General features: G+C 45.3%; 1 protein-coding gene across 1 annotated transcript in view; it reads left to right on the forward strand.

The window, feature by feature from the left end:
- The window catches only part of LOC142786801 (uncharacterized), a 172,616-nt gene extending 151,580 nt beyond the window's left edge, over nucleotides 1-21,036 (forward strand). Inside the window, exon 2 of the mRNA XM_075884448.1 lies at nucleotides 20,620-21,036. Coding sequence (XP_075740563.1) covers nucleotides 20,620-20,759 — 140 coding nt within the window. The 3' untranslated portion in view covers nucleotides 20,760-21,036. The remainder of the gene's footprint in view (nucleotides 1-20,619) is intronic.
- Nucleotides 21,037-21,431: the final 395 nt, after the last annotated feature.

Genomic DNA, 21,431 nt, shown 5'->3' on the forward strand with positions numbered 1-21,431 from the left:
GAGGATCATACAAATTCTGAAGTGGAAAAACAAAAAGAAACAAAAAAAAATATTTCACTGAACATTCATATCTATATTTTTTTCACTTCTGATTCATATTTAGCGCCCGTTTCTTGTTGGTTTGTTTGTTTGTTTGTTTTATTAATTGCCACACATTTAAAATAATGTTGATATGTTGCCGACTATCAGTTACATTGCAGTGTACTTTGCGAATGAGCTTTTTTACTCGGCTCGAGCTGAACGCCTATAGAGCGCCAGAACAATGTAAGCTCGCTCAAAATGTGCGCAAGTTACACAAACGTAACCTGGCAAAGATGAGAAACACGCACAGCGATGGATTGCTCACAAGTAACTCAAAGTGCGAAAGCTACAAAGCATCTTTGATCACGGCCGGGCCAGAGCGGGTGTCACTTCTCTAACCCGGTCGTGCTTTGATCATGTTCGTGAAAGATTCCGGGTGTTGTGTGTGTTTCAGAAGAAGGAATCCTTGCAGCTAAAGTACTTGGATAGCATGCGATTGTTGACTGTGAGGTTGATTACTCGAAGAGACGTACATCGCTTACACGTCAAAATGAATTGCACAGTTGACCGATGAATATATTTAGCCTAATTTGATTTTAGTCAATTACTTTCATGTTGCAGCTTACGAATTGTGACTGGCGAGTTTGCTAGGTGTGTCCACTTGAAACTGAAATTATAAAGCCTTGAAATATTCATACTCGAAGCTTCAGTGGTTTTTACTGGGCAAAACGGTGATTTGATAAATAGCAATGGAACAACTGCAACGTGTTCACCACAAATTTGAAACTTCAGAGAATTGGCCAGAGCTTTACGCAAACCCTGTGCGTAACACAGAAGCAGCAGCGCTTCGTTGTATTCTTTCTCAGAAAGCAATATAAATTGTCCGTTGAAAATTGTAACCTGCTTCCAACCCATCATGTTTTCTTAGTGGGCAGTCAATTGCGCTGCTATGCTTTTATTATAAGCGTTTTGGATTCCCCGTCACAACGTATTCATTTCGATGAGGTTGGATGCGAAAACAAAAAAGCGTGTTCAGATTAAGATGTGCATTAAAGAACCTCCCGCGATCAAATACAAGCAGAATTACCGATCGGGGCGTGCATCATAATCAAGTTGCGCCTTTCGCAGGTGGAACCAAAAAAAAAACTTAACTTATTCTGTACTGCTACCATAATGTTCACACTGTGTCACAAGAATGTGGAGCTCCCTCAGATTCAGTTAAGAAATATATCGGGCGCTTCGAGCTCATCTCGGATCCAAACTCGCCAAACTTTCTCACAACCGGCCTCACTTGGACTCAGGCTCACTAAAGTTTCATAACCAGATTCACTCTAGTCAAGACTACCAAAAATATTGCTCAACTGGACCCACTCAGACCAATAGACACGGCTCAATATTAGTTCGGGTGAGTCGACTTATAAGGTAGGTTGCTGGCCTATGTTCCTGAGGTTGTTTCGTTGAGAATCATATATCCGGCTCATATGACAGCTTGCAGCATGGTTTATGCAATAAATAGATAACTGCGGATAACAAGGCCAACCAATGGTTATCCATGGAAGCACGCTCTCACCCGATCACTCGTCCCCGCAGACTCGCGAAGACACACTGCCCCGGCATGTCCGAGCTCTCTTATATCAAATTACGGTTACTTGTACACCCACGCCATCACTTATCACCGTCCTGGTCGCCATTACTACTCCTCCCGTACGGTTTCATGTACATTTGCGTGGCGTACGTTATCGTGCGCAACTGGCGTTGCGTCCTTCTCGTTGTTTTTTTTTTTTTCTTCTTCTTGGTCGTTTCTTTAGAGCACAGAGGAACGATGGAGAAACGCCAACTATCCGTCCACAGCGTTAGCTATGGTCCCCAGCGAGTTTCAACCTTTTTTTTGTTTGTTTTGTTTTCGGCCGGGGTACTCTCCAGAGCGCCCTTTAGCCCACTCTTACCCCTCAGCCGTTTCATGCGCGAAAAGCACGCAAGCTTCTCCCCAGAGCCCCGGCGCCAAGCAAAAGAACTCGATGCGAAGGAGAAATGAAACGGCAGCGCAGATGGAACGAAGAAGAGGACGGTAAAAGCAAATCTGGTGCAGCACGGGGGCATTCGCTGCGCAGGCAAAGAAGCAAGAGATGTAAAAGAAGAACTAGGAGGCCGCCTCGGTTCGACGACGATGGCGGCGAGAACAAATCGCAGATCGAACCAAGCGGAGCAACAGACACGCACGCGCGCGTGCCCCGCTCGCGTGGCGGTGGCAGGGACGGTTTATTTCCAACAAGACCCTCTGTTTTCTTTTTCTACTTCTTCGCTGTTTTATAGAGGGTGAGGAGGTAGAAAGGGGGATTTCGTTTTTATCTCGCTCTTTTCTTCAGTGACGCGCTGCACCGCGAGGGCGCTTTCGCCTACCGATTCTGCTCGGAGCCGAGGTAGTATCGCCTGTGTAAGTGAGAGAGACACAAGAAAAATGTCAAGACGATTTTGGAAGTAGGAGAGCACTTACTTATAAATAATAGCTATACGAGCAGCACCTTTCGGCGGGGGCACCAAACTCCGCGCGGGGGAACGCCTGTCCCAAAATAGAAGAACTGTGCACGCGCCAGTCGCACGGACAAGAGTGCCTTTTTTTTGCATTCGCCACCCATTCCTCCGCCATCTTTACGCTCTCTCTCCTACTGACGTCGTCGCCACGCTTCTTGTTGCGTTTCTTTTCGTTTTGTTGCCCCGATCCGGGACCGCGGCACGCGTTCTTGTTTGTGTATGTTCTTGTGCGCTGTACCGGCCGCGCAAGCCGTGACTCCCACCCAGGTCTGCCAGACTCTGGAACAGAAACATCGGGTGTAAAGGTGGGGCGAGGAGGGCAGTGTGGTGAGTGGTGAGAGAGTAGGGGCCCCGCGTTAGGAACGAACTCTCCCCTATCCCCTGCGCAGCCGCTCGTCACCCCCGAGCGGCAACGATCCTCCTCGCCATCCTTCCGACTCTGACGTCCCAGACAGGCCCGCGGCTAGAGCTCTCGGGGGTCCAGGCTGGCAGTCTGTTGCGCCACGCGAACGAGGAATACCGGATGAAACGGGAGAGCGGGAGACCGGCCCCGGAGTCGACGAGGACGAAGAGAGAAAGCAACGAAATCTCCGTAGAAACGACCGCCGTGGGACGATCAACCAGTCCGTGAGAAGCGGTGTGCGGAATCCCTAATGTCCTAGCCTTAGGCACGGCCCACAGGATTCCGTGGTTGTTTTTGTTTCTCTGTCCTGCATCTCATCTCTAACATTGTTGTGTTTACGTGTTTTGATTTTGCCTCCGGATGCAATGATTGCACTTTTTGGCTACCCTGGGCTTTTATCAAGGAGTACATAATCATCTGAAGATGACCAGCGACAACGCTGAACATTGGTCTATCGGACGTTCGGTATCCCTCGTATCATGGGACGCCAGTGCAATGTGACAGGAAAACCACAATAATAAAATAGTGTTCTCGTTCTCCTGTGACGTTCAGCAAACGGGTTTAGTGCTACTTCATTCAAATAAGGATTGCCGAAGAAGCCGTAAAACCTGTTCAACTTATGCGAACGCTGCCAGCACACTAAGTTCAAACATTGCTGTTTGGTGTGATGCTATATTTAAGTCAGCACATAAGTATGAATATCAACAAGAATTAGTTATGGAAGGCGGTGGAAACAAGACCGGTGCTAGACGTCGCAACTCTAAGAACCACCGCAAGGAGTACAAGGAGCCGTCAGCATTCGCTCGTATAAGGGAAGACGACGCAACGCGATCCTCTCGAAGTCTCGACAGCCTCACCTGCAGCGGTCCCAGCGCGAAAGATCGCGACAACTGTGGCGGGAACCACAGGACGCATAAGAATCAACGACATGGAAAACATCAGCAGCGGCGGCCGTCCGTACAGTCGGAAGTGGCGGCTGGCGAGCACGACCAGGACAGGAGTAACGCCCGCGGTAGCAGGAGGGGCAAGAGCCCGAACAACAAGAACGGTGGCCGCAAGGGACGACGCCTTCGACGTTCCGCGTCCTCAACTGCAGCGGAGCGAGACAGCGACAAAAGTACTCCGGTAAAAAACCGGCAACCGGTGCGAAGGACGAGCAGTGAAGGACCGAGACCTCGTAGTATGGTGACGCTTCGTGAGGGTCCCGAGATTCGACGGGTAGGCAGCGTCAAGCGAGACCCGGACGGTGGCAAGTTGGGGTCCCGGTCAACCCTGGCCTCCGGTGACTGTGGTAGTGCGCAGTGGAATAACGGTGCTTCGAACAGAACGCCCGCCGGAACTGGCGGGAGGCTGCTGAAGACGACGTCGCTCACCGAACTGTTTGCGGTCGAAGTCGGACTGGTGCCTTCGACTGGGCTCTCCCAAAAGGAAAGCCGTCGGCGCAGGATAGTGTTCGCCGTGGTTCTCGTTGCGCTGGCTCTGCTGACGGCCAGCGTCTTGCTCGTCGCCATCACGCTATTTTTATCGCCGGCTGTAGACGAAGTCTGTAAGTATATGGTCTCTACTCCTGGGGCAAAAATTTTGGAGGAACTGTATTGCTGTTCGCACCTCTCCATGTTAGCCACTCTAATCTGACTCGCGTGGAAGGAACCGTTCGGGTACGTAGCTGTGCAATGGACATTCACTCTATTTTTTTGAAAATGCACCCTTGATGAGGGGTCGCAATAATCGTCCGATTACGTTGTTAACGGTGATAATGATAGTAATTTGAATATTTATGAAGTTTACCTAAGTATTGCCTTTAAAACGGAGCGTTGATTACTACCTGTCCTGTATTTGACATAGCCACATTTTGTTTTTCTCTTTTCCTGCTGTCTCTTTCATTGTTACTTTTAGTCAGCATTACCATTTATCTGACATTTTCTATATTATTGAGCCTACGCAAGATACTTGTTTTTTTTTTTGCCTATTTTGTCATAAAGCTATACCATTCCGAATTACCTTTGCTTCCCCTGAAGTCCCACAGTGCCACTTTCTTGACGTTGAGCGCTCCTTTTGTCGTTTTTTTTTTCTAAAACGCTAAGAAATAATTGTAGCCTACATCTCAATCTGAATTCTTAATGCGATTCTCCAGGTTTAGTACAGCTTGGGGAGGCATGCAAATGTCTTAAACGCAGTCGTGACATTCGCATTGGCTGATTTTTTTTTGTTGGTGCTTCTATCGGTTAAGTTCTCACCTCACAACCCTGTGGCTATCACGTTGCTGTAGGTAAAAATTCAGGGATTTAAATATACAAAGTTGTTATGGTACACCTCTAATTATGTGAAGATGTATACCAGTGAACTGTGCGTTTGGCCACACGATTAGCAAATGTTGCCGCTAAAAAGCAAATAGTTTGTACGAAGAAAATGCCTCGATAGTTTGGCTGGAGTATTCTGGTTATATATTTTTTTATTTAAAAGATTCATGAAAAAGGTACAACGTGACATTCTTTCACTTTCTGATTAAATACTGTTTCTCACTGCGATCACAGAATATTTTAATCGTCTACATCTGGCACTCGGTGACGGTGTCAAGCATACTACCATCGCTAAAAGCAGAGGCCTCAAGATGTTGGGGCTCCACTTTCATAACTTTTGTGAAACAATGCTGACAATCTTAGCTTGAACAAAAAATCTTTAGATGTCGTAGATGCTGTCGTGCATTCTCAGTGTTCGCCGAGATGAAGTTTACCGAGCAGTTTTTGTTTTGTTTATTTTGTGCTTGAAGGACACAAATATATTTATGATGGAAAGTTTAAAATATAAGCTATTGTCATGTCAAAGCAGCGATATCAAAGTTTATAGTATGCGGAGCTTTATGCGACAAATCCTCAATATTCATTACGAGGTGCGTGGACTGCCGGTTAATTTGGGCCATGAAGGATTGTTTAACGTGAGAATAAGCCTGGTCATACAGGGGCGACATTACATTCCGTTGCTATCAATATGCAGCCGCCCGGGCCGCAAATACATCTGGCATCCTTAATCTTATCAGGAAGACACTACCTGTTAAGCTTCCACGGCCGGTGAACCTCACGGTTCTTATATGCTTGTGCTAGCACGCGCGTGGCAATGCATAAGGTCTCCCTGGAAACTTTAGTTCGTCTGGAAACTTTTGTTCGGCACCACCCGTGTATAGCGCTTCTTCACTTGCTTTAAACTTGGCGCTATGTTGCAAAATCGCCTTTCAGTAACAGGCACACTTCCTTCTATTCAAACGTATGATAGAAAAGAAGGAATACGATTACTTCCATGATGAGCTGAAATTGAAAATAGCCATAATCAGAAGGCCACGACAGTAAATTTTTGTGAGTCGATATCTCCTTTACTCGCCAAAGTCCAATGAATTCGCGGTGAAGTCCATTTTGCATTCAGGGAAAGAGGAAACTCTTATTGTAATAGCATCTCTTTTGATTTATCCACCCCAAAAGTGTGCCAAATTACAACTGAGCGTTGGCGGCGTCTTGATCTATTTTTGTTTTTGTCCGTGATTGCACGCCCTTTCTTTTAGAATTAGTGTTGTACTTATTATTGTTTTTGGCGTTAAATCTATTAAACTATTATGAAGCGGTCAAAAAAACTAAGATCTATACACTGCAGCAATTCGAAAAAGTACAGGTGGGAGCATTGTTCAGTACCCGAATTTCTGCAAGGCAGGCGTGACTTCAGAAATCTTCATTTTCAAAATGCCGAGATAACACGAAGAAAACAATTAAAAACGTCACTGCTTAATTACTTCTAATTTCATCAATACCTGAGTATCGTGATTTTTCGCGAAAGCGAAGTCCGCTTCCATTATATATTTTTCCCACTGTCCGTGAGCTGTAGGAGAAATTTGACAAGACTACAAATATAGTTGGAGCGAAGTTTTTGGGAGCTGTTGCACCACACTATCACTATGTATGTGGAGCCTATGCTGCCCAGAAGACACATACTATAGCCCTTCTTGACAATTAAATTGCGTTGTTGTCGTTTTTTTTTTTACATCCTGTTTCAATGGGTGAGCTACGAAGCACACCATCTTTGTTGTCACTTCTAAACAGTTTGAAGCAGCCGACGCCATCGCCTTGCGTACACGTGATCACTGATGCTACGTCAAGCCTACTACAGCTCGTGTAGCTCAATAAGTGCTCCTAGCTTTTAATACTAATTTTGAAGCGTCTACTGCCGCAAAAGATAGAATCACGCTTTTCACTTCATCAATAAAAGTGTACAGCACCGACCATGTTTTTCGGAGTGAACTCCGCCAAGATAACCTAAAAAACCGACGAAACTTCATCTAGTCAAGCAAAGGAAGAAAAAAAAACTCCATGGTCGTGAAGTTGGTGCAGTGTGCAGCGACGGCACGTTTTTACATCATCGAAACTTTGAGGACATTATACGCTTACCTCGCTGCGAAGTTCCAAGGTTTGATTTTTGAGTGTTCTACGGCCAAATAAACGCTATAAAACGAAGATAAAAAAGTGAGCTAGCTACGTTAACATCTTGTTCATGCTCTGCTGCTTCGTCCATCTAACTTTCTAACTTTAGACAGGGAAATAAAACGCAACAACTTGAGCTAGTTACCCTCTCCAATTTCCTAAAAGCCAGCGCAGTGAACCAGAAACTGCTCCTTGGCTCTTTGGTGATGTTCATTTCTTCGCCCTCCTGCACACTGATCCTTGCTGTGAAAGTGATTTCACGCAAAAACCTTCCGCTATAGGTTTTCTGTTTGCTTTTATTTTTCGAAAAAACGGTGCGAATATGTGGGACTTTCTCTTTGCTTTTCTGCAGTATATGCTTAATCTAAACTGCATTGCTTTTTTTCAAAAAATATCATTCGCTTAGTATGCAAAAATAAAAAAGACTGTGCGCTTTATAAGTGCTGTTCCAACTGGTCCTACAACACATGCGTGTAGGTGTTTGTGGCTGCATGACGTACATTTGTGAGCAAAATAGTAGAAATGGACAGTACACCCCGAAGTTCAGTGCATGGAATATCTTACGTGCGCGTAATTGGGCTCGACCAATTCATTATTATGATGTATGTTTACTGTAGCGAATAACTATGCAGTGGCTGCTACGGACCTTTTCCCTCAACGCTCTCCTAGGTGCCGCCATAGTCCTCTATGAGCTGTTGTTAGTTCACGTGACCTACCAAAAAATGCACTGCCGAGGCTTTGACGTCGGCTTTTGTACACTAGTGCAACAGGCCAGAAAGGACGAAATCCTCCTCTCCGTAGAAAAAGTCCTCTTATATAAGTATCGCACTTTAATTTAGCGGTTTTGTCACGGCAGTGGGCGGCGCTTCCTTATGCTTATCCGGAGCTATAGAAGCTCTTGTGTTCAAAAAGCTCTTACACAATAGCACTAGTTTTATGACAAATTTTCAACCAATCCCGCGTCTCGACATATCATTACCGAAAGCAGCGCTGACTGTAGCAAAGAGAAATCACTAAAGCAAACATCTTCTCGATTCTTTCCCTATACCGAACGTTGGGGTACGCCATTCGCGCAGACGTCAACCATCTTCGAAAAGGATAATTTATAAGACCACATTCACAAAAGCATGGTACGCTACAAATGTTCGCAAGAGCACGTTTCAACCAAAGCTGATGTGGAACATGTTAATAGCGAGGCTGTTCGGCGAAAAGTAAAAATCACTTACGACAAAAAATTTCCTTGAATTCAACCTTTGGCACCAGCATCTCTTTGCTTGAATTCGATGTTTTTGGCTTTCCGACTTCTTTAACGAGATTAGCTGCGACGTTTCTTTCTTTTTTCGAGGGCTGTTCTTACGAATCCCATCAAGTACGAGTTCAAAAGGCCGGGAACTTCAAGCTTTCCGTTCATACAAGCCATTATGGCCGGCCATCAGCGCTAACATCACGCTCGTCGCCATAATGGGTCCACATTCATATTTCTCTCCACATACAAGCGTACGGACTGCTTCGTATACGTTGGTTGTAGGCTTTATTTTGTCTACTGCCGCAAAAACGGGTCACTTCGAGCTTGCCACCGCCGAGTGATCGTATAGGCGCTGAAGGCGCCTTGAACTATCTCGTATATATGTTTATATGTTTAAGCAGGCAGCCGACTCTTTTTCTTGCGAATAGTATATAGACTTATACGTATGTACGTGCGTTGCCCGAAGCCACAAACCCATGTTACCCTGCGCACATGATTTTCGCCGTGGTATATGAATGATTTCTTATTATTGCTTTCTGTTATACTTCGTTTTGGCGAAATGCAGGTGCTGGGGTACTGTCCGTGTGGATTCTATATGTATAGTAGGGGTTAACCTCCTTGCTTTCTTTCTTACTTTGTTCTTTCTTTCCGCTATATACTAGCACGCTGGGAAGAGTGATTGACCGTAAAAATTGAAGCAGCGCCCGTATGGACTTCGTTGTCCTTCAGAGCATGGTACAGATATCACCCGTGCTCTCTTGTAACAGCAGTCACGTAAAAGACTCAAAACGTAATAACTAGCGTTCCCGTATCAAAACAGACTCCGCTGTCCTTACACACTTGAGAGTACGCTTGCTCTTTCGTTTTCTTTTCTATTTTTTATTACCGTCCAGTTCCTATTGGCCACGGTGGTGCAACAGCCGAAACGAAATTGTATTTTATCCAGCGTTTTTCAAACGACCTTAGACCGGAAGTCTTTCAAAGTGACTTTTCATCTCGAATACAAAAGCCCGAGGCCGCTTCGTCAGATCTCTTTTTTTTTTTTCGTCAGTATATCAGCGTATATCGTCTAGATTCGTCTGCGAGGATTTAACGACTTTCTTGACCATCGTCAAAGACACAATTTCTGTCCCTCTTTTTTCTACAACCTAAATAGTAATAATGAGAGGCTAAACGTCCAATCTCTCTCTATTTCTACTTTGCCGGGTCGCTATATGATCCGGAGGCTCGAAACTGTAGGTCGTCGGAAATATATTTTTTCTGTGTGTAACGTTAAAGTCAAGTACTTTCTTTTCCCATGATCACGAAAAAAAGAAACTGCGTAATATTTGTCCCGTCCTGCTGTACAAAAGATGAAAGCATCGCAATTACAATACGCCTCACAGCGACTCAATCAGCTTTTCGGTCAAACGTTCGTGGTGTCTTTCATTTCTTCATGGCTAAGTCATTCTTCTTTACTCTCCCTCTCTTTTACTGTTCGTTCTGAATAATAACTTGGGCGAATGTTTCAGTATAATAGATTCTTGTATTGAAAACTCCGCATATATATAGCATATATTTTCACAAAAGCAGTTACACATTAGGGCTTTTTTTTTTTTTGGACTTCGGTATACCGACAAATACACCCCTTTTGAAAAATAATATTAACGCGTAGGCGGAATTCTCGCGATTCGAATGGACGGTCGCCAAGATAGTCCCGAGGGCCCGCTATAGTTCTTAACGTTAGAAAACTGCTAACCGTTTCTGTGAATTTTTTGTTTAGGCTTGCCTTGAACTCGTTTCGGTTTGTTTTTTCTTCGTGTTTTTCTTTTCCTTTATAAGAATCTCTCACCAAGCAGAACATATGGCCATTCGCACAACGCAGCTGTGATTCGTTTGGCTCTGATATATTACGTTTTTTTTTTCTTTTTTTTTTCTTTTTTTCTGCGGCCGGTTAGGGGAGGGGATCTCTGATCCCCGTGCCACTCACAGACTCGTAAATGCACTCGTTGACTTTAACTCTGCTTCATTCCTTGCTTTTTACTTTTTTTACATATGTTCATGTTCGTGTCGGTAAAAAGAAAGAAAGAAAGAAAGAAAGAAATAAAGAAATAAATAAATAAATAAATAAAGAAAGAAAGAAAGAAAGAAAGAAAGAAAGAAAGAAAGAAAGAAAGGGAAACGAAAAAGTGGCATATTGTTATATCATCGTTCGACCGCATCCCCTTTTGAACTTCCCTGCTTTCCTTTCTGCGTTTCTTTATTTTCAATTCTCTGCGAGGTATATGTGCATTGCATTGCTTTTACTTTATCATTTCGTCTGTCGCCGCGTCCTTTAGAGGGCTGTGCATTGAAAAACGCCTCACCGATTTTTACGCTTCGCTGTGAATGAAGGAAAACGTTTCAGGGCCCGGTCGGGAGAGGAGGATCGCTGGGAGGTGACTATAACAGCTGACCTCTTCCACGGGCTTCACCATGACTGAAACGAGTGAATAGAGGGAGATGGAGTAGGATGGGGGAGGATTCGAACAGCTGAACTCTGCTATCCGTGGTCTCTCTGTCCCTTGGTCGTTTATTCCTCTACTTGTATCGATATTTTTTTTTATTCTGTATCTGATACACGTTTTGTACTGTTGTGATCGGCGAGCCACCCGGCGCCACGGGTGCTGTGACAGAAAAAAAGGCAGCTGCCTCGCTTAGTGGCGACAAGGAGGAACGCGAAGACGGCCGGCTATTTTTCATGTATTGGGAGGTGCGTGGTAGTAATTACTCCACGCACCACTGCTTAGAAGTGTGGCAGCTAGGGCTAGTTGGTATGGCATGACGATAGTTATAGATAGTTTTTAGCGCTCGTGTCTTTCGTGTCCTTCTTGTCTCTGTGTCGTCGTTTTGTTCTCGCGCTATAACTATCGTCGCACCACTGCTTCGGCTTATGCCGCCATAGAAGTGCGACACGTGGCGCCTTTGTACGCCGAGGCTGCGACGCCGAGTTTCCGCCAAAGACGCACCTCGGACCACCGTGCTGCGCGTCTCTGGCTCAGAGGTCACCGACGCTCAAATCAACGCGAGATCCCATTGAAGTTGCCTGGCCTGCGACCACCGTTCGAGAGTGTGGGTGGTCGGCCCGAGCAGCGGCACGACGAACTCATTACTTAGAAGTGTGGCAGCTTGGGGTAGTTGGTATGACATGACAATAGTTATAGCGCGAGAACAGAACGACGACACAGAGACAAGAAGGAGCGACATCCCGTTTGCTGGCAGCACGATTCCCCTGATGCGACAGCGTGGCCGGAACAATACATGTTTTGTGTTGTGTGTGTGCGTATGTTGGGGTGGTGCCGGCAAAATGACCCTCAACAGTGGTGACCTGATCGGGTGAAAAAGTACTTCCCCGTTTCCCAAGGCCTGGCGTCTCGGGACTGCGAGATGACAAAAAGCAGCAGGCGAATGCCTGGAGAGTCAATTCCTGTTTCGATTTCTCGCTGGATTTCGCGCCGACCGGTTGTGCACCCGCGATCTTTGACGACAGCGCAGCTCTGGCTGACTACGCCATCTCCTGACGCCGACAACAGCTCTCGCCGAATGGTGCCCCGTCCTCGGACTTCTGAGACCGTGCCCATCTTTCCTATCTTCTCCTTACTTTCTTATGATGCTGTACCTGTGCCGCTTTTTCTTCCCGCTCGTCTCTTTATCTCTACACGTTAATTCCTCCCTATCCTTTTTAATCTCTGCTTACCCCCATCCCCTGCGCATAACTGTGGAAGTGTCCTTTATTGAGAGAGGGGCAGTGACGGAACTGCACTTATTTCTTCCTTTTTCCTTTCAAAAGTCGCATATATTTATTTTCTGAATATGTGAATAAACCTCTCGTACTTTTCATCGGCTCTTAAATGCGGTTCCCTCCAGCATCAGGCTTTCGTGAAGGCGAGGTTTGTGACAGCCTGCCTGGCAGCGAGGAGACCTGGGCGGATCTTTAAAACCTCAGCTTCAATAACTGGGGGCAGTGGTGTGATCTTGCTAACACCCCTTACTTCAATAGGATTCATCTCACAGCTTTGTTTCACCCACATCAGTGCAGTAGAGTCCTTCAAGTCCAACGGCCTGGTAGACCTCACTGTCTCTCGTTTAGGACCTTTCTGTCTCTCTATGACAGATTTTTGATTGATTAATTAATTAATTTATTTATTTATTTATTTATCTATTTATTTATTTATTTATTTATTTATTTATTTATTTATTTATTGATTTACACCCACCTTCATGGCTTAACAGGCATACGCAACGTGGATATGTTCTAAAACATGCGATCGATACACGACAGCCGCATTTTCATTCTGGTGAAATGGAAGAACACCCGCTCACCTGGATTAAGATGCAAGTTCATGAATTTCAGGTGGTCAAAATTTAGCCGATGTTCTTCCTTGAACGAAATTGTAGCTTTGAAATGTAAGACCCCCGAAACAATTCAAAATTTAGTCTGAGTGAATTTGTGTGTGTGTGTGTGTGTGTGTGTGTGTGTGTGTGTGTGTGTGTGTGTGTGTGTGTGTGTGTGTGTGTGTGTGTGTGTGTGTGTGTGTGTGTGTGTGTGTGTGTGTGTGTGTGTGTGTGTGTGTGTGTGTGTGTGTGTGTGTGTGTGTGTGTGTGTGTGTGTGTGTGTGTGTGTGTGTGTGTGTGTGTGTGTGTGTGTGTGTGTGTGTGTGTGTGTGTGTGTGTGTGTGTGTGTGTGTGTGTGTGTGTGTGTGTGTGTGTGTGTGTGTGTGTGTGTGTGTGTGTGTGTGTGTGTGTGTGTGTGTGTGTGTGTGTGTGTGTGCGTGTGCGCGCGCGCGCGCGCGCGCGCGCGCGTTTAAATGAAGTTGCCTTTACGTTTCTGTCTGCTGTACTATTTCTTTTACGATTGCGCGACACGAAAACGTAAAGAGTATAGATTGACCTTTCAGAACAATGGCACAGCCAAACTCCCCAATGCGTGTACTCTCATCTGCTTGGAACCTCTGCACCGACACCCAAGTCTCGAAATAGACGGTTCTGCCTTTCATCTCCATAGAAACGAGGCCGTCGCGACCGGAAATTGAATCCACGACTTCACGCTCAGCGGTATAATCCATGGCATGGCCACTGAGCCTTCGCGCCGAGTTACAGTTGCGTTTTGTACCCAATCTTAAAGGCTGACACGACTGAAACGTTGTGGTGTTTCTCACATTCACGTTGGTTATTTCACGTGTCACTGATTCTGCGCAATGCGCGGGGTACGTGGTTAATTTACAGCAGGACTAGTTGAATGATTCAGAGCGTGGCACGATATTTCAGCGTATCATTTAACATCTTTGACCTTCTGTAAGGTGAAACATAAGTTTGTCCTATTTGTACGCATTTGCTGTTTTATTGAAATTCCAAGTAAAACTAGTAGTCATTCTATTTTAACACAAAAAATGTGTTTTTGGCTTTGTCAAACAACATTACTCATCTAAAAGTTGTCTTAAAGTACGTTAGGGTCATCGACAGTTTTGGGCTTTGACGAAGAATATGGCTCATCAAAGTCGCGTTAAAGTTAGCGTCACCTGTCGTGATACTGCAACTTATGAACGTCAGTAATACCTCTTTGTTGTAAATAATCTTTACACTCACTCCGACGTTTCCAGTGTCGCCGTGTCTACCTTGCTGCAGATAGGTGTTCTTCGCCACCTGCGCCTGCGTGCGAAATTCGCACACAGACCATGCAATGTGCGGGGCGTTGTTATCGTTTCGTTTTAGATTTAGACTTTATACGGAACGTCACAGCGGCCCCTACACCCACGGCTAAACGCGACGAGATTGTCCATATAATTGGTGTTGCAATCAGATAATTTTTTATATCCTGGTACGTTCGTCCTTTTCTATATCCTTTCAAGAATCGCTGCTGCTGTTGGAAAAACCATCCTTGATCCGGTGCTCTTGTCATTGTAGTCAATACGAGCGGAACGAAGCGCGCACGCATGTCACACAGATCACCAGTGTTTCCTACGGGCGATCAAGTGTCAATACACGTTTACATTCATAAACGCACGGCTAGGCTCAGCGAAAATTTCCTCGCTCTTTGCGCAGATGTCGTGTTTCACTTCTAATGTCATTTTTAGTAATACCCCGCATATGCCTAAGGAGAAAAAAAGCATATTACAAATTTTCAACGATACGTGTCAATGGCCACTCGTCTATCGACGTTTCCACTCCCCTCCGCTATGTTTTTTTTTTTTTCGCCATGGTTCTCACAATTAATGCCATTGCAACAGGCTTAATTCCTCCGTATTTGCTTTGGGACTCACTCGCTGGATTCCGTGCTGACCGATTGTACCCCCGCGATCTCCCGACGACAGTGCAGCTCTCGCCGACTGGCTCGCCCTACGCCATCTCTTAAACGCCGACAGGAGCTCTCGCCGAGTGGTACCCCGTCCTCGGACTCTAGCGACCGCATCCATCTTTCCTATCTTCTCCTTATTTCCGTATGTGGTCTCTCTGTCCTTGCGCCTCTCTGTATCTCTGTACCTTCAATTCCTCCCTGTCCTTTTAATCTCTCCTTACCCCCATCCCTCGTTAAGGTGTCGCACTGTGTTAAGCTGCCAGTGCTCTGTTATACTACTCCCTCCCCCCAACCGCCATGTCTCTCAGTCTCCTCCAATTCTTCCCCTACCTTTTTCCCCCTTCTCCCTCAAGTGTCGCAGTTTTGGTGTCCTCGCCTGAGAGACAGTTACTGCATCACTTCACCCCACCCTTCACCCTCCTTCAATTCTAGAATCTCTTCTCGCACTAAGATGCAGACAGTTACGGGGCTCGCTTTTTTTTTTTTATTCTCTCTTTTTAAGAATCACCCCCCCCCCCCGTATTTCTCTTCCCAGGCGTTTGCGCAATGCGCAGTGGACAATCGCATAAGTCGCATGTGCACACAAACTCGCAAGCGAAGGGAAGAGACGCAGCCGAGTAGCCGTCCCCTCGATAGAATGCGGAATCTGCTTTGCAATTCAGAAGATGTCGGAAATCGCCACAGCATCGAGGAATGTTTCCTCTTTTTGCTCCGCTCGTCGCTCCGAGCGTGAGAAGAGCCTGTCGAGGGCCCCTTTTCGGTTCCAGGGGATTTTGTTCGCTCGGACGCGTCGTCACACGTACGTGCTGAGGCAACATGGCGGGCGTTTCCGCTGCGTGTCACCGAATCCATAGCCTTGTTGAAAGACCGGCGTAAAGTTACTAAAGCATAAGAAGCACTTGGAGGGAAAAGGAAAAGCTGATACGAGGGCGTGAGTGAGACGGGGCGATTTGCTGTATTTCTTCGGTTCATTAAACGTCCAGCTCACTTTGTACTCCTAGAATACAAGATTAATGTTTTCTCAATACGGGAATGGAGCAGTGTCCTTCTCCATTCGTTCTATTTTCTTTAATATTATTATTGGAAAGGACAGGAAAAAATCGCGATCGAACTCGCAAAGCAGGAGCGAAGGCCTATGCATCGGATCTGTGAAAAACTTGTGAGCGATATTCGATGACCCGAAAAATAACGAGAAGCAAAATTTTAAATGACTTAAAAGTAAGGCGCGAGCAGCGTTTCAATCAAGATCCCGGGAAAAGATGAAAAGACGTTTTTTTTTAAGATCTTTTTGATAGAACTACAGCTGTATAAGGAGCATGTTATATATATATATATATATATATATATATATATATATATATATATATATATATATATATATATATATCAGTATCTCCTGTAGCGTATCACGAAATTTCAGCCCTTGAGCTCAACCGCACCAAGCGGTGGACATTACAAGTCACAAAATCAAAAAACGAAGTAAACTGGCAAAATCTAAACCTGCACCGTAAATAGTCACTTTACGGTGCATACTGCAGCTTATTATTTGTAGTGACTTAGTTAGCAAGGCACATTACGTTAGAACGAAATGTCACGACACCGCGAGCTCTAGGTTAGGTATACGCACCATGAAACTCGCGCTAAAAAGGTGTTCTCTTTATATTTTCCCTGCTGATTCAGCTATTGCACCTTGAATACTTGTTGCTTTAGGTCATTGTCTCGAACTGAATGGCTTTTTTGTGAGTATGAACACAATGTCCCATTTGTCGTTATGTTTCTCAACACGATGCACACTACTTTTTGTGAAGCATTCTTACGTATACGACACTTCAATTTTTCTTTAACGCCGGTATTGTGACTGAAGGGGCACAATGAGTTGTATGCGCACATTGTCTTCTGAAGCTCTTTGTCTGCAGCCCAGCTGAAATCGCTACATGTGTTATGTTTGCTCACTGCATGTCTATCCAGCTGTGTGCATCAGGATGCGCCAAGACTTCGCTTTGTCAGAACAGGACAGGTCGTGCCATCTAGTGGTGCTCAGTTGAACCAAACATGTCTGCCATCTTGGAGTCAATAGCCAAAAATTGATCAATGGGCGTTGTTGCTGCTGTTGCACTTATTCTTTCGTTGTGCTGCTATTAGTTTCGGCGGCCATGCAGTAAAGCCGGGCAAAGTTGTACACGTCAACAACAGTGACGCTAGACGGCCTGTTTCTTGAGGCTGGTGATTTGAAGTGCGCAAACTCATTGCGAACCACTAAAACATGATTTTATTTTGAGATAAGGTATTTGGCACAAAAGTAACACTACGAGGTTTCTAGACCACTATTTCAACAAAACACGTCGACTTAATAGTTGCCTTTAGTGTTCTTTTAACCGTTTTCTTAACTCACAAGCTTGCGTAATCTGACCTGCGTAATCTGGGCATGACAGCCCATTCCCTTTGCACTTTCTTGTTCACTTACATTGCCTGCGTCTTCGGGGTGCTTCAAGTTGATTGTTACGAACGAGACACTTTAAGCCGAATTACTAAATTACCCAACCAATAACCATTGCGTTAAACATTTCATCAATGTTTTGGAATAGCTGGCTCTAATATAACCCGCCCTTTAATACGTCTGCGACTATTAAACAGCCGAAGCTGGAATAAAAATGTCATAGCTTTGCCGCAAAGGCAAAGCGATGAACGCAATAGCAACAAATCGGAAGGTCACGCGCAGAATGGCAAGATGATCGAGATGTGCCCCGCGTTTCTTACATACAAATGACACACGAAACGTACTCACAGGTACAGATGCACGTGAATTAGCGTCTCAATTGTTAGTTCGCTGTGTCTGAAAAGCGCGCCCATTTTCGCAAACGGACGCTGTGCAATGATTGCAATGACCTTTGTGCACCCCGTCACTACAACAGAATCGTTCCAGTGCAAGCCGAACGCCAGCCAAAACGTAAAATCCTCCCCACCTGCAGATAAGGGCGCGTGAGAGATGAGAGCCGTCGCGCGCGCATTGTGCCATCTTGCTGATAATGCTGAAAACACAATAGCTTCCCTCCGAGATGCCCGTGAGCAGCGATAAGTGGTAGATATAGCTAGCTTGTCGTTGAATTGGTACCTTTCGGTAGCTCAGTAGTTAACGTCTCACATTCACGACGTAGAGGTCCCACGTTCGATTCTCACGCTGGCGCCTTCTTTATTGTTTTTGCATGCACTTTCATATATATATATATATATATATATATATATATATATATATATATATATATATATATATATATACGGTGCATGATATCGACGCCCCTGTCGACGCCGACGCCAGCGGCGATATCCAGCCGAGAGTGTCCATATAATTGCCATCGCAATAAAACATATTTTGCTGGGCGAACGAAAAGACGAGAGTGTCGGGGCACCGTTGTGGGAAAACTGAAATGATCGGCTAAATACGAACCTGGGCTGACCGGGAGGGAGGCGGGCCCGTTTGGGCTGTTCGGGAAAGCTGAATGGGAAAGGACGAGGGGGCAGAAAAAAAAAAGGCGGTAGCGCTGATCACCCGTGTGTGACCCCCCGCAGAAGGTCAACAGAGGCGGGTGAGTACTCGAGTGAGCTTTGGCTCCTGACAGAAACCGCAAGGTCGAACGTGCAGCGCGGAGGAACGAGGGGTAGAGGGAGCGAAGGGGGAGCGAGAGGTCGCGGCCTGAACAGATGCTGTCGTTGATTTGTCGTCATGGCTGCCGCTTCCCCATTGAATCGGGTCGTCGATGAAGCGGGGGATCCGATAAGAATGGGGAGGATGGGGAAGAAGTTTCGTGAAAGCGGTTTCGCAGAGCGACTGTAGAGAGTCAATTGCGACAACTGCGGTATATACGCGGCCAAAGCCTTGCGGAGCTGTCCGTCATCTGTGCGGGCCAAAGCTGCTATGGCCGTCCCCGTGATGGACAGTGTATGCGCTCCAGTTGCGCTGAGCTAACACATCACAAAAGCGTCAGTCCGCACATACAACGTACACAGTTATCTCTCGCGAGAAACTGAGCGCGCTAAAGGCGGCGTGCTGCGAAAATGAAAGCCTGGCTGCGACAGCTGGCTTATCATTGCCACCCTCTTCGTGTCGCTTGGTTCGTTAAACTAAATAAAGAAAAGACTCGCGAGAAAAAAAAAGCTGGAGACTCGTGGTCTCACGACCCGTACCAGTGCCTCCTCATTTTTTGATGGCCTCGAGGTGTATACTAATATATCTTTCTTCGGTTTTCATTCCATTATTTTAACTATATTGCTAGCACGCCTGAAAGAGACGAATGTCTCATACTGATGCCTCCATCTGTTTTTTTTTTCTTTTTTCCAATCTGTTTCTTCTGCGAAATCTGTGGGAAAGCATGCCTTCATATGAGGGTGCACTATCCGAAATCACAAACGCGAATGCTTCAAAATTTAATGCGCATGTGATCAATAAATATTGCCAAGAAAATGTATCCTTTAACTGCCACAGAACTTTGAAATACCAGCGCCTTTGTCACTTTTGTCAGATATATGTTTCATCAACGCAGCCAGCCGTTGATCTTAGATCTACATCACATTGTAAGTGCAATGTGAAATGACTCCAATTGACCCTTCTCAACCACTACAAGGAATCGTGTTCAGTTTTTTAATATTGTTAATATTTCTCTAAATTACACCTATAAGGTTCAGCAGGGTTTGTCTGTTTGTTTTCCCCATGCCACATTCACTACTCATCTATTCAATGGCTTATAATTGTTGGTTACTGTGAATTCTTGACAGGGATCATAACTCATCATTATGCTTAAGTAGAACTGAAAAACAATCATACATTAGATGGTGCGTTATATTGGCTTACTGCAGTTGTGACAAAAAAATTCTGTTCAAAATTTCTCTAGTCACTCACCAGTTCACTGGTTAACTGCAGCTGTAGCAAAAGAAATTTGGTTAGATATCCATCTAGTCACTCACCAGTCAACTAGTAAACTGCAGCTGAGGCAAAAGAAATTCGCTTCAACATTTTTTTCTATTCAATGTCTGGTTAACTCGTCAATGGTAGCTGAAGCAAAATAAATTCAATTGAAAATTTTTCTACTCACTGACAAGTTATCTGATTAACTGCGGCTGCCACAAAATAGATTTAATTAATTATCTGTCTACTCACTGACCAGCTCACCGGTCAACTGCAACTCTAGCAATGACTACCAATAATAAAATTTTCTAGTCACTGATCTTCCGCATGATTTCTTTGTTTCTCTGTAGCCTGAAAACCAGGGCACATACCCACTCTGGGAGACTAGACAACACATAGTATTCTAGGGACGGTAACAGCACTGTTGCTTTCCAAAAAAAACTAATCTACAAGAAAGAAGACATCACAAAAAAACCTTCAGAGAGTGAGAAACAAAATTCAAAAACTATTTAACGATAATCTGATCATTTGAAGCCGACCAAACAGCTGAGCTTGCCAAACCTAATTACTTTGGGATGTATTACTTGTATTTATTCACATTTTAAAAATTATTTTTGACTACTTTTTTCCAGTATTTGAAGTGGGCATTGTGTTGAAATACGTGTAGTGGCTTGAATAAAATTACACGACTAAAGCTCACCTCTTTCTCTTCTTTCCTATCTCATTCCTCCTCTTGCGCAGTGAGGAAAGAGAACGAGAACCTGTTCCGGCTTCCGACGTCCACGGCTGCCACCACCACGACGGGAGGCGCCGTGACGGCGACCTCGGCGTTCGCCGCCGACAACGCGACGCTGACGTCGCCGACGGTGGCCGTCGGCTGACCTCGACGCCTGGCCCCGACCGATGTACGGTCCCAGTGCCATCACCGCCACAGTCCCCGCCGCAGGAGATGCTCATTCCTGTCCCGAGACGACGTCGGGAGAATGCGGACGTTTCACCACTTAGCCGAGGCGTGTGGCCTCAGACGGGAAAGACTTGTGAGCACGTGTACCTTGACCAAACGTGGTTTCGTGTGATCAGCGGCGCAGAACCGGAACATCCGTTAGCATTTTGTTTTATTTGTATATGAAAACATGGGAGGGGTAGGCTACCTTAGAGCTGACTATCCCATCACCAGGAGAGGAGTATTAAATAAACTTAGAAAGACAGAAAAATATTAGAAAAGAATACAAGAATAGAAGAGAATACGTACATTAAAATGTAATCAGAAGCTCTATGTACATATTCAACATGTGGAGCATGAAGTGTGAGCACAGTCTAAGGAAATAGCCCAGTACCTACAGCGTGGTCACATTGCGGATAGAGTCCGTACAGATACTCGCTGGCAGTAAAAAAAAATAAATCACTGAATTCTCCTCACCACGAGGGGATGCAATGGCCTGTGCACAACTAGGCGCTTTCAGTCGTTCTTCACCGCTGGCCCCGTGAAACCACAGAGAGCAGGAGTTAAAACGTAATGCTCCATAAGCTCCCCGCGTGCACAACAAGATAGA

Source organism: Rhipicephalus microplus, unplaced genomic scaffold (genome assembly GCF_043290135.1).
Source record: "Rhipicephalus microplus isolate Deutch F79 unplaced genomic scaffold, USDA_Rmic scaffold_32, whole genome shotgun sequence".
In the NCBI taxonomy this organism is placed as follows: domain Eukaryota; kingdom Metazoa; phylum Arthropoda; class Arachnida; order Ixodida; family Ixodidae; genus Rhipicephalus; species Rhipicephalus microplus.